General features: G+C 37.0%; 1 protein-coding gene across 8 annotated transcripts in view; it reads left to right on the forward strand.

Moving 5' to 3' along the window:
- The window catches only part of LOC124798186 (eukaryotic translation initiation factor 4E-binding protein Mextli), a 135,769-nt gene that overhangs the window by 51,246 nt on the left and 69,912 nt on the right, over nucleotides 1–14,611 (forward strand). For 6 of the 8 annotated variants that reach the window (XM_047261479.1, XM_047261475.1, XM_047261476.1 and 3 more), the window contains exons 4-7: nucleotides 2,178–2,344; nucleotides 2,424–2,637; nucleotides 7,503–7,574; nucleotides 13,740–13,800. In XM_047261479.1, coding sequence (XP_047117435.1) covers nucleotides 2,178–2,344; nucleotides 2,424–2,637; nucleotides 7,503–7,574; nucleotides 13,740–13,800 — 514 coding nt within the window. The remainder of the gene's footprint in view (nucleotides 1–2,177; nucleotides 2,345–2,423; nucleotides 2,638–7,502; nucleotides 7,575–13,739; nucleotides 13,801–14,611) is intronic. The other 2 variants (XM_047261478.1, XM_047261480.1) reach the window with 2 other exon arrangements.

Here is a 14,611-nt window from a genome sequence, read left to right on the forward strand (position 1 = left end):
GAGTTTGGCGGAACTGTGGTGTCAGTGCTGCTTAACTTTCGCTATTTGTTCATGGTATGAAGGACGTTCACATATCCAGTGGCTGTTCGTGCAAAAAGAGGTTGTCTAGCGATCTATTGTCACAATCCTTTAAAATAAATGGGACTGACAGAAGAAAGGGATGAGAATTCTCAATTTGCATAAATGACAGGTACTGCTTATTTGCTACGAAATGATGTTACAGTACCATGCAGAGAGAATTTAAACATTTAGATGACAATGGAAGAGCAAAAAGTTACAAAGATCATCAGATGTGATTCATTGTTCTATACACCAGTAAGTACTTAGTACTAAATTTGCAGACACGGAGCACTTGAAAAATTGGTGGTATAAATTAAAAAATCCCTAAAGTCACCCTCATTATTCCATTGTCAGTTGCAACACTTTTCAGTGGAACTGAACAAAGAGTATGGAACTTCATATATTACTGCAAAATAAGTTAGTGAAGTCCATGCATATGCTTGGAACAAATTTTCAATTTAAAACTCACTATTGTCAAATTTATGAAGGAAAAAGAAGTACAGGAACATAAATTAGAACATCTGGAGCAGATTGCAGACTTCATGTTTTAAATGGACTTAACTGCACACTGCCCACAGTAAAACATTGCAAGATAACTTCCATCCGATTTGGTGGGTATGCATTTAAAAAGAAAGTTGCATTGCAGAATGGACACATTCTGACAAAGACAGGCCAGTTTCCTAAGCTCACTAGCATTACAGAAAGCGCGATGTGTGAAGAATTCATTGTGGCCTCGCAAGAATTAAAAGGATAGCCTTATAAAGGTTTTGAAGACACTGCCAGTCTTACACATCTCTTCTCAAGCTGTTTTCAAGACAGTTTGCAGTTTCAGATGAAAGTGCCCTACACATGTGCAGATGTAACTGATTGACCTGCAAGTAATTCCAGTTTCAGTGTCAAATTTTTTGATGTTAAAACTGTCCAAGACATCTACATTGCTTTCCTCAGGTAGATTTTCTAAGTCTACATAATGAGGTTGCAAAAGTGATACAATATTGTGATAGACATATTTGTGTGAAAGGCCTTTTTTCGATTAATTAACTAAATAAGTCGTGATTACTTGGCAGCTTCAGCACAAAACTCTGTTAATTGTCCGTATCTGTGAGTATGCGGATAGTTCCTACGAGATAAAAACTAAGTCTTCAGCACGCCAAAAATAATTAATACTAAAGGTTTGGGTTTGAATTTGGAAAGTTGACTTGGTGTGAAGATTGATGGCATGAAGGTAACTGGAAACTCACTGGACTAAATTTCTAACCTTGGATTGCAAATAAAGTGGCATGAACCGCAGAGGGAATGCCGAGAGCCTCAGCTGACAGAAAACAGAATGGCAGTTCTCCAGCAGGTCACAGCAAGCAGGCGCGGACCGCAGAGAGAACGCCTGCAACTGCCGGTGGAGGGAGAAGGCCACAGACATAAATACTGGACCAGGTCCACTCGAAGAGCAGTCTCAGGTCACACCTGATAAAGGCTACGAGCTAAGTTACCTAAATATCGTGCAAGAATGATGCTGATATCCGCCAGAACACCGGACAACCCAAGATGTCAGCATTTTACATTTTTAAATTTGCTCAGTAATTTTTTTAAACATTGTAAAGCAAGTTCTTGCTGCCCCTGGAAGTCACTAGATAGGCAGTGTTCAACTGTAATTCAGTGCCATGAACTGGGTTAGCTGTCTGGGTATATTGATGTGTTGTAGGCAGCAGACAGCCAAGTTAAGTAAGTGTCGCTATAGGAAGAGAGTGGGATGATGCTGCTTCAAACTATGTAAATAGAAATACATATCCTGTAAAGGTAAAGTGTTTTCTTTGAGGTGCAAATGTTACACCACTAAATATGATATAAAAACAGAGCAATGTCTCAGAAATCACTGAAGGCTGTAAGTGGATTAATAACAGAGGTGAGTACAAAGCAGTGAATGGTTATGTAAATCTGTAATGGAAACAGTGGCCATTTTTGGCGCAGATATGATTTTTCACAGTGAGTGAATTACCTGAATATGTTTTTTAGATGACTACCTATCTAATTGTGATGAAAATATTTCATTATATCTTTCACCTCTCAGTTGACTTGTTGACATCAACAGTGACAATTTTCTTTTTTGTTTCTTTTTCCAGATCAGTTGGATAGATGTTTTGTAGCTTTCAGGAACGGCTGCAAAGATGAGAAAGTTGACTATGTGTCTAGAATTCACCTGTTAGAAATAATAGAATTAAGAGCAAGAAACTGGGTGTCCAGTGATGATCTGAATAATTATTATCGTCCTAAACTGAGTGCTGTTGAAGTAAGTAGTGGTGGAACATTTAATATATCAATGAGTGACGTTGACTCCTGAGTATATGCTTCATCTTGTTTTATGTTAGCAGGAAGTGCTGCCAGTACCGGATGCAACAGGACTCTCTCTTTCTCCAACAGCGTTAGCCCAAGCAGTCATTACCCCAACTACACCTCAACCGTCATTGTTGAATCCAGGGGAAGTTATAAAAGCCTCGGGGAAATTTGCTAAACCAACAAAAATACCAGGAAAGAATTATTGCAAAGATGAGGTAGTTATAAGGAACTCGGATTCAGGAAAAGGTAAAGGTTTTTGTTTTTAGTTTAAATTGCTCTTTCTACATTATTTTGTAAGCAGCAAATAAAGTCCAATAGTTCTGAGATCCATTAACTGTTATTGTGCGTTGTCACTTGCAAAGGAATTTTGAAATAGTTTCATTTGCATACATTAGATCTAGACATGAATGCAGTAAGCAGGTTAAAAGGGATGTAACTTGCAGCAGTTACACAGAAATGAAGCCGCTTGCACAGGATAGAGTAGGCTGGGGAGCTGCATCAAACCACTCAAACATCTGTGATGTATATATGCACATTGAAGTTATGGCGTGAATGGGAATTTAGATTGAGTAGGGAGGCATGCTAGGGTATTCCTTGCACATGTATCAAACTACTGTGCCAGGGTGGCATAGTGGTTAGTGCCTCTGCCTAGTGAGCACGAGACCTGGGTTGAAATTGTGGCCTGGGTACAAATTTTCATTTGTTGCTTCAGTCTGCATATATACATCATGAAAGATGAGATTTTGTTTTTAAATCTCTGTCTTCTCATTTCTGAATTTTCAAAACCTACAATTGTAACATTTATGGGATTCAAACTTCTCCTTTCTTTATTATACAGGGACTAATTAAATTCCCTTAACAGCCTTTGAGGAGAGGTTCCTTAGGCCAAAACAAGAAAAAACTCTTGTAAATGTGGGTAGATCACATAACTAATGAGAAGGTATTGAATAGAATTGGGGAGAAGAGGAGTTGGTGGCACAACTTGACAAGAAGAAGGGACCGGTTGATAGGACATGTTCTGAGGCATCAGGGGATCACAAATTTAGCTTTGGAGGGCAGAGTGGAGAGTAAAGATCGTAGATAGAGACGAAGAGATGAATACACTAAGCAGATTCAGAAGGATGTAGGTTGCAGTAAGTACTGGGAGATAAAAAAACTTGCACAGGATAGGGTAGCATGGAGAGCTGCATCAAACCAGTCTTAGGACTGAAGACCACCACAACAACAACAACAACAATGCATACCATAAGAGCTATGAGCTCTTTCATCTTCCATACTATGAAATACATCTATTCCATTGCAAAATCTTCACTCTCCTTAGAGATTGAAACGAAAAAAAAGAAAGAAAGAAAATTGTCTGGTAAACATGGAGAGTAAAATGTGTACATTAAGAGCTATGAGCACTTGTTCAGTAAATGAGATATTTCATGGTATCAAAGATGGAAAAAGTGCTCATAGTACTTAAGGTATGCATTTTAGAAACTGTGTATCAATGTATAGTAGACTTTTTTTTCTTGTTTTGGTGTACACAATCTGTCCTCAAAGGCTGTATAAGGGGACTTGGTTACACCTTGTATTTCTCCGAGAACTGCAGTTTCACTTTTCAGTATGTCAGTACTAAAATCTAAATCAGTAGTGATTTACTCCCTTTTTTTTTTTGTAGAAATAATAAACAGCCAATCAGTTGCAAAATGGAAGGTTTATTAAAACCCTTTTACCAAGGTCTCGCCATTTGTAAAAATGTCTTCTTCAGATGGATATATTGACAGCTGGGTTCATGTGGCAGAGGTACGTTAAAATATAGCCGAAGGCGTTAGATATAAAATTTCACCTTCATAATAATTAAAATGAGCACAATGTGCAGTGCACAAGCTGTATGTTGGTGAGGAAATACCAAATAACAAGTCATGTTGTGCATGTTTTAGTTGTTGTGGAGGCGAAATTTTATATTTGACTAACATCTTTCGGCTGTATTTTAACGTATGTCTGCCACAACATTTAACCCAGTTTTCAATATTTCCGAAGAAGACGTCTATGAAATGTTGAAACCATAGTAAAAGGATTTTAATAAAGCTTCCATTTTGCAGCTGACTTACTGTTTATTATTTTACAAGACGATTTCTTCCTACATTTGCTGCTCCAGTCATGTAGAAAGTTGTGAAATTAATGAAGTTTTATTGCACACACATAAAGTTAGGCATCTGAATTGAGCAATAGCAAGGCTCATACTAAATTGACAATTTCAAAATAATTTTTTGTTGTTACTGTTTTTTCTCTAAAATTTTGTACCGATATAACACTCTCAGGTCCTCCTTGGTGCTCTGTGCTGTGTTGGTAGCTCCATGCAGCACCTGGTAGGCATTTGTGCAGTCAAACTCTCATCTGCTGCACACCAAGCAAAGAGCACCTTAAAACAAACAATAATTCAAATATTTGAACATATATAAGATATCATCTACATATAAATGAGTTTTTGTCCATTTAATTATTGTTGAAATTATAATAAAATTATTTGTACACACACTTCCTCATTTATAGATAATGAGGGTACCGGAAATTTCATGTCCTCTGTTGCTTGACTGTGTGAATTTAATTCAAGCTGATTGTGTACTGTCACAACCTCTGAAATACATTTTTCACAAACTGCTTCATACACAAGTACATAAAATTTTCCAAAATTACTTATAGTCCAATTGAAATTACTTGGTAGTTGAAGTGTGTCACTTTCTGCTACAGTGTTGTCACAGTTGTTGTAGGCTACTGCTCAGTTATAGGTGACCCACAAACATGATGGGTCACGTAACAAATGGTGTTAATGACTAGTGCAGAGCAATGTTGGAAGCAGCTGCTGCAAGGTATAATGGACAGATAAAGATGATGCTATGTTGATAGTTGGTAATAAGTGATCAATGAGTGAACAGTGGCAAATGAGGCATTTTGTAGCCCTGAATTTAAGGCACCCTCTGATGCTCAATAGTTATTGCATAGTGCAGAGTATTGTGCAGTAATACTGTCTGTCTGAGAATGTAATTGACATATTGCGCAATATATTGAAGAAGACTGCGGAGCTTTAAAAATCATACATTGGGCAATACATAGTATAATGTAAGGTTACTATTGTTCAATAAACGGAATTGCCTGCCGAGATGGAGAGAGATTCAAATTGCTTGGAATGAATTTCCTCACAGAACCGCAAAAAGTGAATGACACAAGATTGTGTGTGATGTGGGAAGTATAGCAAAGAATCTTGTGGTACTTTGAGAAATGAAGTTACTGACTGTAAAGGAAACTGCAAATATTCAGTTATTCTCAATAGTAGAGGAAACTGACAGCAAGCAGAAATGTTTATTTTACTTACAGCAGTTTGCAGTATTGGCAAATAAGATAAAGTCAGCTGTCCAACAAGCAGACTTTTTAAAATCTTTTAACGGTTGTCACACTGTGGACATAAGATCATGTAAGCTTTCCATTAGTAATTGTGTTCTTTCATTTGCAACAGTTGTTACAGTAGAGAAGTACATAGAAAACAGTTCAAATGCATGGTAAATTACACACTTGTTTAATTTGTTAATTTGTCTTTATTGTGGTTTACAAATCTATGCTGTAGCAAATGAGCCCCGTGGCCCACAGAAATTTTTACAGGATTCTTTTCAAACTTCTTTCGTCTTGTCAGCATAATTCCTGCAGGTTTTGCAAGGCTAGGAACTCAGTTGCAATACAGACAAAGCCCACCTCATCTAGCACCGATAGATTTGCTGTGAAGGTCGAGTAGTACTGTGCTGTTCTAGGCCACACACTTTTGACAATGTATGGACACAATATTATTGCCCAATAAATATTGAACTCGTGATGTTCCTCATAAACTCATTTCCTAACATAATCACGACTTTGTGATGTGCAATGCACTAATATCCGAGAAAACAACAATCAACAATTTGCTGTAGAACTAAAATCAAGATCGCTTTGTTCATGGCAAGGTGGAAGAATTTCAGTTTCCACTCTAAAAGCAAATTGATTTCTCGCTATCATTGGTTGCCTGAAACTATGCTCACACTGGCTATTAGAGGTGCCACATTACCAGTAGACAAGCAGTCCTGGTTCTGTTTGCAGATTACAGGCAACACAAGAAAATTAAGTAAGAGCAAGTAAAAAGTCAATAAGATTTTCAAAATTATGCAGCAAAATATTGGAAATCAAATACATTTAAATAAATTATTTGAATAAAAATAATAATCAGTATGTTGAATAGGGTTTTTTTTTTTTTAAAAAATGCTGCACTTAACAAGTTACGCCTTCCACACGTAGGGTATATACACCAAGCACTGTGCTAGCGCGCTATACTATGGATGATTGTTATATCTATTACTTTGGTGACACAGTTGCAATGATTAATTGCAGCCTTCAAAAATTCGGCTTCATGCAATGTGCAAAGCTGATCTCTGTGGTTTTAATATCTGTGTATGAGATGCTGAATTGCATCTTGGATGGAATGATCCAGTAGTGTTTGGGTCAGCTACTAAGTAATTTTGATTGGACTATAATTTATTTTTAATATAGCCTAATTATTGATTAAATGGATTGCTGTAGTATTTTAATATTTTGTTGAAGACAAAGAATAAGAAATTAATACATTAAAAACATTTTTGAAGTTTAAAGACAACATACACATGATAAAAAAAGATTTTATACTTTTGTGAAGTTTCCTGCTCTGGCAATTTGAATTTCCACTATTTTTCAAAATGTGACTGTTTGGGAAGCTTAGTGATAAGTGTGCTTATCTGTAAACTGCTCTCGTTATCATACAAAGGGTAATTTACTGGATTTTTTTTTAGTATTAAGTGTTTGCTAGTAAACTACCACATTATATACTTTTTAATATTTTATATGTTTGACAGTATGTGTAACATGTGTTGGGTGCGTTCAGCAATAAGATTTGTTTCTCCTTTACGTTGACCTGTTTTTCTTTTTCTTTTCTTTTTAGTGATGATTACTTTCTTAATGAAGTCACATAATTGAAAATTCAAGATCATAATTCATATAATGATTTTTTTAATAAGAAACTCGCTATGTTTTCATATGAAGTGTAAATGTGTTTTCATGGTTGTGTGTAGTGATGGGCATCAAAGGGCGCAGAGTCCACATGATAGAAGAGCTGAGTGAAACGATCATATCATTTCAGCGAGGTAAAACATACTCGCTTTTGAGTTTAAAGTTTGCAGCACTTAACTGTCTTCATGTAGCATGGAAATTCACTTGATAATTATTTAACAAGTGTGTTGCTGGTGAACTCATTTTCAACTAACAGTACTGTGCTCTTTGCTTGTATTGTATTGCCTGTAACTACATTGCCATGATTTACTACAGATACATCCAACTATGGAGAGCAGAAATATATGAATAATGTGTTGTTTGTATGTTTCTGAAATGCATAAATTTTTATAAAAATTCTCCTTATCGCATAACAAATGGAAATAGTATAGTGTTGTGTGACAGTTAATTTTAAAGTCTAGTAGTCGTTACATTGTCACTGTGATGTAATGTTCCATTTCAGGGTAGGTGTGTAACATTTGCAGAGTTTCCATATTAAGACTTCTGTTTAGCGGTTATCCTATCAAGCTACCGTGCCAGCATGTGCTCTTTCAGTGAAGTATAGGCTGAATTTTATGCATGTCCCATATTTGCTAAACAAGTGTCTGTGTTTTCTAGATGCCTCATGGCCTCTAAGACTTGCCAAGAAAAATGAGAGTGCAACATTATTTGGCAACTGACTCTGAGATTGTTTCCAAATTATGCTCACACTAGTATAAATAAATAAGTCCACTTCAACATACCATCAGTGAAATTGGCAAGCTGTCCAACTAAGAACAAATATAGCATTTAGTTGTAACATATCCTGCAAATATAATATCACTTCATCAATATCTTTTTAAATTATTAAGTAGAGGGGTTCCATTTGTAAATTGGAATACAGTTGTTATGATTAAAATAAAGAAGGGATAAAAACTAGACCTTCAGCAAAGGAAAGATATATTCACTGTACCATATATGAAAAGGCTACACACACACACACACACACACACACACACACACACACACACACATTGCATTTTAACATTCGTGCTTGGAAGCAGTTAGACTATAGCGTAAATTGCTTTTAACATTAAGCTAAATGCTTCCTAACAGAGCAATGTCTTTCTGTGATTTAAAATTTTTATAATAATAATAATAATAATAATAATAATAATGCTCTGAAAGATGTTAAATGATATATTGCAAGATTTAATTTAGTGCAAATGTTTACGTCAGATTCTTCGAAAAATTGTCAGTGCGTCCTTGATATTCACACTCTTTGAGTAGCTCAGCATGTCATAGTAGGTAATTAACCCTCTCACTGCCATAGACAAGCTCTTTACAGTCTGTGCTGAGGCTGCTTTTCTTATGGCTGTACTGCTCACCAAATGCTGGAGCTGGTGCTGAGAGAAGGTGTTCTGGCTGATCTACAAACTGTTAGGTGAAAAAAATTCAGTTTTTGCACATCTAACAGGACATCTTCACTTGATAAGGAACTGAATTTCTGTTTGCTGAGAGAAGGTGTTCTGGCTGATCTACAAACTGTTAGGTGAAAAAAATTCAGTTTTTGCACATCTAACAGGACATCTTCACTTGATAAGGAACTGAATTTCTGTTTGTAATCCATAATACTTACTGTCCAGCATTCAATTAAGTATAACATTGTGCAAAATTTTAAAGATTTTGGAGAGGCAAAAACACATTGTGTACAAAATTTTATGTAAAACTGAGAGTTTAAGGATCTCATTTTATTCTTGGGTTATTGGGCTTTATATCTGAAGGATGCTAGTGTGTGATGCACCCATTCACATCCTTGCGCATCACGAATTATGTGGTCATAACTTGTCATATCTCATAAATGATTCGAGATATTGATATGGGGTTTTCAGCGAATGAAGTAACTCGACAGCAGCAGTGAGAGGTTGGCAGGTAAGGAAGCACTCGGGCATCCACAGCATTGTAGGAAAACATAAGTGGAGTGTCTATACCTATCCAATATACACCCACAGCTGCAAAAGAGTTAATATTTGTGTCAGTTCAAGATTATAAAATTTGCCTGATATTACAGGGTTGTTGACAAGCTAAAGTGATAAAATACAGTTGCACTGTATAGAGGCAAAAGTTCTCATTGATGAGAAAATAAAACAGCAAGATACGAACTGTAACTTATTCTGTTATGGAAATTCAGCAACGTTGACTTTGTCCTGTAAATAAGTCAACAAATGGTTGTCAAAAATGTGATAGTATGCCCATCAGTGCGCAACAGAGGCCCAGAGTTTAGTGTCCACTTTTGGCACTTAGACGCTCTTGCAAGTACAGCATCTGTTAGAGGTGGCCGATCCAGGGTGTCCCAAAATAATGTACACACCCTTTGGAACTGAATGTTTCATTAAAGCAGCTGGAAAACGAAAGTTTTTTGTGTGTCATTGGCTTCTGTATAGAAAAGTCTGAAGTATTCTGGCAAACAGAAAAGTATGTTACAATCAAGGCAATACCAGCTTCTTTCTTTCGTGCTTGCTTTGTCAATATATTGTTTCGCCTTCTCCGATCAAATCTTGGAAACCCATGTTGGATGCTGCTTTGTTATCAGATTCCTCTATAAAAAAAAGAAAAGATAAAAACAAATAAACATAACTAAATTGTAATTGTATTGTGTACAAACTAAAAGTTTGTGGATTATAAGCAACTGTCCTGCATTTCTTCAGTTTTCAAAATGGACTTGTATAGTTGTAGCTGCCCCATAACAAGAACTTCTTCAACGTGTTTGCAGAAAGATATTTCTCCCGCTGACCCATAATCAGGTCTCCTTCTGGAGCTTCCAAAATCTCTTGTTTACTCAGCAAATGTGACATATTTGTAGCAGAATTACAATAACCTTCAGAATCTAACAAATACACACTCTAATCTCACAACAGCGCAACACACAATGTCTGTCAGTCACAACAGCAGCTCTTTCTTTTGAAGTAATTATAGAGAATAACAACGGAAGGCAGCACATGTCAAGGGACAGATAACAAGACATCCATACATTCTGTTCCCATGGTACTCGTCCACTTTTCAAGCAATAGGTAACTCACATGTTGTGAAAATTGCAGCCTGAGATATCATCAGACATGACCTGAGTTGGGCTCGGACGTGGCAGCCAAAGCATTGAAAGGGGTCTGGTGATATCAAAGTATTATCTGCTAAAAAGTTGTGAAAATAACTTTGTTTTTCCAAGCCAAACAAAGCCAAAATTGTCAGTTCAATTTGAACATGCAACAGCAGATAGGATGAAAGTGGACTACGCAATGAATGGAACATAAACTGTAGTTTTAGTTTAAGTGCATTCTGGAGAAATTTTTTCTGAAAAATTTATTTGTCCTGTTTCGCTTGCTTACTTGTAGGTAGTTTTCTGTTTTATACACACAAACAAGCTGTGGCTCCTGTCTTTCCCAGTAAACAAAATTGTAGTTTCTTTAGCTGTTATTTGCTGTGGACAGTGTTATACTTCAAAACACATTCTGGCTACTGAATAAACTGGAATCAGTTACCTCATACAGAGGCTCAAAAGATGGAAACAGAGGACGGTACCATTATTGAAGATCCAGGGAATATAAAAGATCTCTGGAAAGAACATTTTAAGAAGCTGTTAAACGCTGAGGAGCAGGTACATGAGGAAACAACAAATAATGAAGAAATTGAGAGAAGTTGGGAAGCAGAATGCATGTTAAGAGAATGCATGGGCAGAGACTCCCCAAAATTATGGAAGAACTAAAGATGGATGGGAAAAGACCTAGAGGGCGCCCAAGAACACGGTGGAAAATGGGAGTGAGAATATCTGTTGAAAGGAGAGGTGTGACCTGGCAGCAAGTGGAGGAAGAAAAGTGGTGGGAGGACCGAGCCAAATGGAGAGGACTCGTCAGCACCCAGACCCGGCAGTAGCTGGAGCGGGATTTGGATATAAATAGAGGCTCAAAAGTACTGACTGAAAGCTACAGCCCATACATTTCTGGATTTTGGTTTTTTGTTAACTGTCAGGCATTTACAGGTGGTTGTTGTTGTTGTTTTTGTTTTGTTGAAGTTAAATGCTAGTCCTGGAGAAACTCATGTAGATGATTTAAAAATGATTAAAGAATCAATTTTAGGCAGTGAGAACACTTTTACTGATTGTGAAACACCTTTTCATTGCAAAATAGACAAATTAAGATGAAAATATTATTTTCTGTGTGACTTGCATGTTAATGTGAAGTGTGTGTCTGTAGCATGTCTTTTGCATTTAAATCTGATGCTGTTATTTGTATAAGAAAATGCGTAGAATTTTTGTCATAATAAGGTCATAATCTCGCTGCCAACCCACTTAACTCTTAGTATTTTGCTCTCTGACATCAGTTCTTAAATCAGGTTGCAGGTGACTTTCCTTAACATTAAAAATACTTTATAGTGTAAGTGACTGCTTCTTCTCCCATATACTGATCTCTAATTTTAGCCAGCATATAGGCCCTTGCAGAAATACTGATTTCTTAGCCACAAATCCAATAGCTGTGGGAAAAATTGACTTAAGACATAAAGAACTGCATGTGTGATCACAAAATTTATATTGTTTTGTTTTGGTGTTGAATGACAAATTGTAGCTCTTACTCTGTGTACTTGTAATGTAAGAGGTGAATCAAAAAGTTAGTTACACTTCCAAGTTAGGAACTTAATTAAACCACATTCACATAGGCAACATGCTGTGACAACATACAATGTAAGTTCTCTTTTCCACCTAGTCGGTTGTCAAGAGACGGTAAACATTTCTCGGAACGGGTAACCAGATTTTTGATTCCGGCCAGCGCTGTGTAACCACCTGGATACAGCTGCTTTCACCTCCTCATTTCGGAATCACCACCTGGATACAGCTGCTTTCACCTCCTCATTTCGGAATCATTGTCTACTGACATCCTCTTTCATCTTGCCAAGCACATGATAACTACATGGCACTAGGTCTGTTCAGTATGGAGGATATTGCCGTACCTCCTACTTGAAACGCTGCAGCAGTTCTGACGTTTGGTGGACTGAGTGTGATGTTGCATTGTTGTGCAACAAAATCACACTTACACCCAATTTTTCCCACTGCTTTTCTTTAATTGCTTTATGCATCCGGTGCAATGTTTGACAATATGAAGCAGAATTGATGTTGTGCCTTGCAGCATAAATTCCATTTGCACCACACCCTCCATGTCGAAGTACACAGTGGCCTTCACCTTTCCTGCTGAATGTTGGATCTTGGCCTTCTTTTTTTGTGGTGATGTGGTGTGCACTCATCGCATTAACGTTCTGTTTGTTTCGGAGATGAAGTGGTAGACCCACATTTCATCCCCTGTGATGAATAATCACAAAACACACCATTGCAAAAATTCCAGTGATTATTGGAAACATTGTCCCTTGTGAGCAGCCATGGGCTCCATCTGGCTCACGGTTTGAAATCAAAGGTGTTGGTGAACAATGGACAACACAATACCATAGGAAATATTCAGCATGCAGGCAATTTTCTGCAGTGTTACGCACTGATCCTTTCTAATGATCACATCCACACAATCAACATTAGCAACGTACTGGAAGTTGCAGACATCCCATCACGATACTTGTCAAATTTCTTACTCAATTCACAGTACATGGGTGAGAGATTGCATGCTGACCATGTACAGCAGTGATTTCACAGTGAATGTCTGTGCAATTCAGCCATTTACCCCATAGAAATCTGATCATTGTTCACTCCAGTTTTGAGTGAACATCCAGTTGATGCACCATTGAGCCTAGCCCACCCTGCATGCAGAATGTGATGGGATTGTCCTATTGGACGTGTCAGCAGTTATTGTCACATGCTACACATTGGCCACGGTCACAACACACAGCATGCTATCGCGACGGGCTAGTGTAACTTACTTTCGGATTCGCCCTCATATGTAATTAAATTTACTGTAATGTTTCAAGTTCTTCATTATTTACTTTCCAATTTGAGTTTTGTAAGGCCATTTGTGTTGTGTGACATAGTTATGATGATAGATTGAAACTAGTGCATTCTCGTGTGGATTCCCTGCAAAAAAAATTCAGTAAAGTTTGTAAAGGCCATATAATAAATATATTTAATACACTAGGTAGTAAGTGCAAAATATGAAAATTCGAGATGAATATTTACACTACATCCTCCTGACACAGATAATTTAACCTGCAATAATACTGTCAGTACGAAATTGACTAATTGGTATGACCTCTGAGTGGGCTGTATATTAATATACTACTTTTATCGGTTTCAGTTAATCCTGGTGCAAAGGAGAGGCTGGTGCAGATAACTGGTCCCAATGAAGAAAAAATAAAGTTAGTGAACTCTTTCAGTTCATGTCAAAATAGTTACTGATAATTATAGTTCAAATAATAATTTAAGAGAAGTGAAATTCATACTGAACAACAAAAGAAAAATGATGTAACGTGATTGCTTGTATATCTGTGAACATTTTGGGAGATGGAAGGTGATCTTCATTGGGGTTATTTTGATGGCTGATGCTTGGCCGTTATAAGTTGGACATATATATATAATCAAGATTCATATTTGCAGAATATACTGTTGTGTGCTCCTTTACATGAAGCATCATGTAGATTGTTCCTTAAATTTTAATTTAAAGAAACTATAGTAGTTTGTTGTCTTTGAGTTCTTGATGTTGCTATCACTAATTTGCTGTATGTTGCATGCGCTTTCGATAATTCCAGCTACAGCATTGCTGCAGAACTCGTGCAGGGGAGGGTTACAGGCCTTGGAGTACTTTATGCTGAACTGGCATATTTAAATGCCATCCATGTTCCAGCTTACCAAAAGCTCATGAATATTTTTTAAACCCATAGTGAATGATGAAAATGAAATTTATTTCCTCATTCCGCAAGAACTCCTACAGAATCATATTTAAATAATGGTGGTACTGTAAACTATTTTTTAAATCAGAGTATTCCTTAAATGTGAATCTTGAGTAATTAGTTCATAATGCTGATTTCCCCCCCCCCCCCCCCCCCCCCCCTGTTGGGCACTGTCGACAAATGGAACCTGCAAAATATGATGCAGTGTTGTACTACCTTGAAATTGTGTTTTGAGTATTTATTGTGTGTGTGTGTGTGTGTGTGTAAATCTACAATTAAG

Source organism: Schistocerca piceifrons, chromosome 5 (assembly GCF_021461385.2).
Source record: "Schistocerca piceifrons isolate TAMUIC-IGC-003096 chromosome 5, iqSchPice1.1, whole genome shotgun sequence".
NCBI lineage: Eukaryota > Metazoa > Arthropoda > Insecta > Orthoptera > Acrididae > Schistocerca > Schistocerca piceifrons.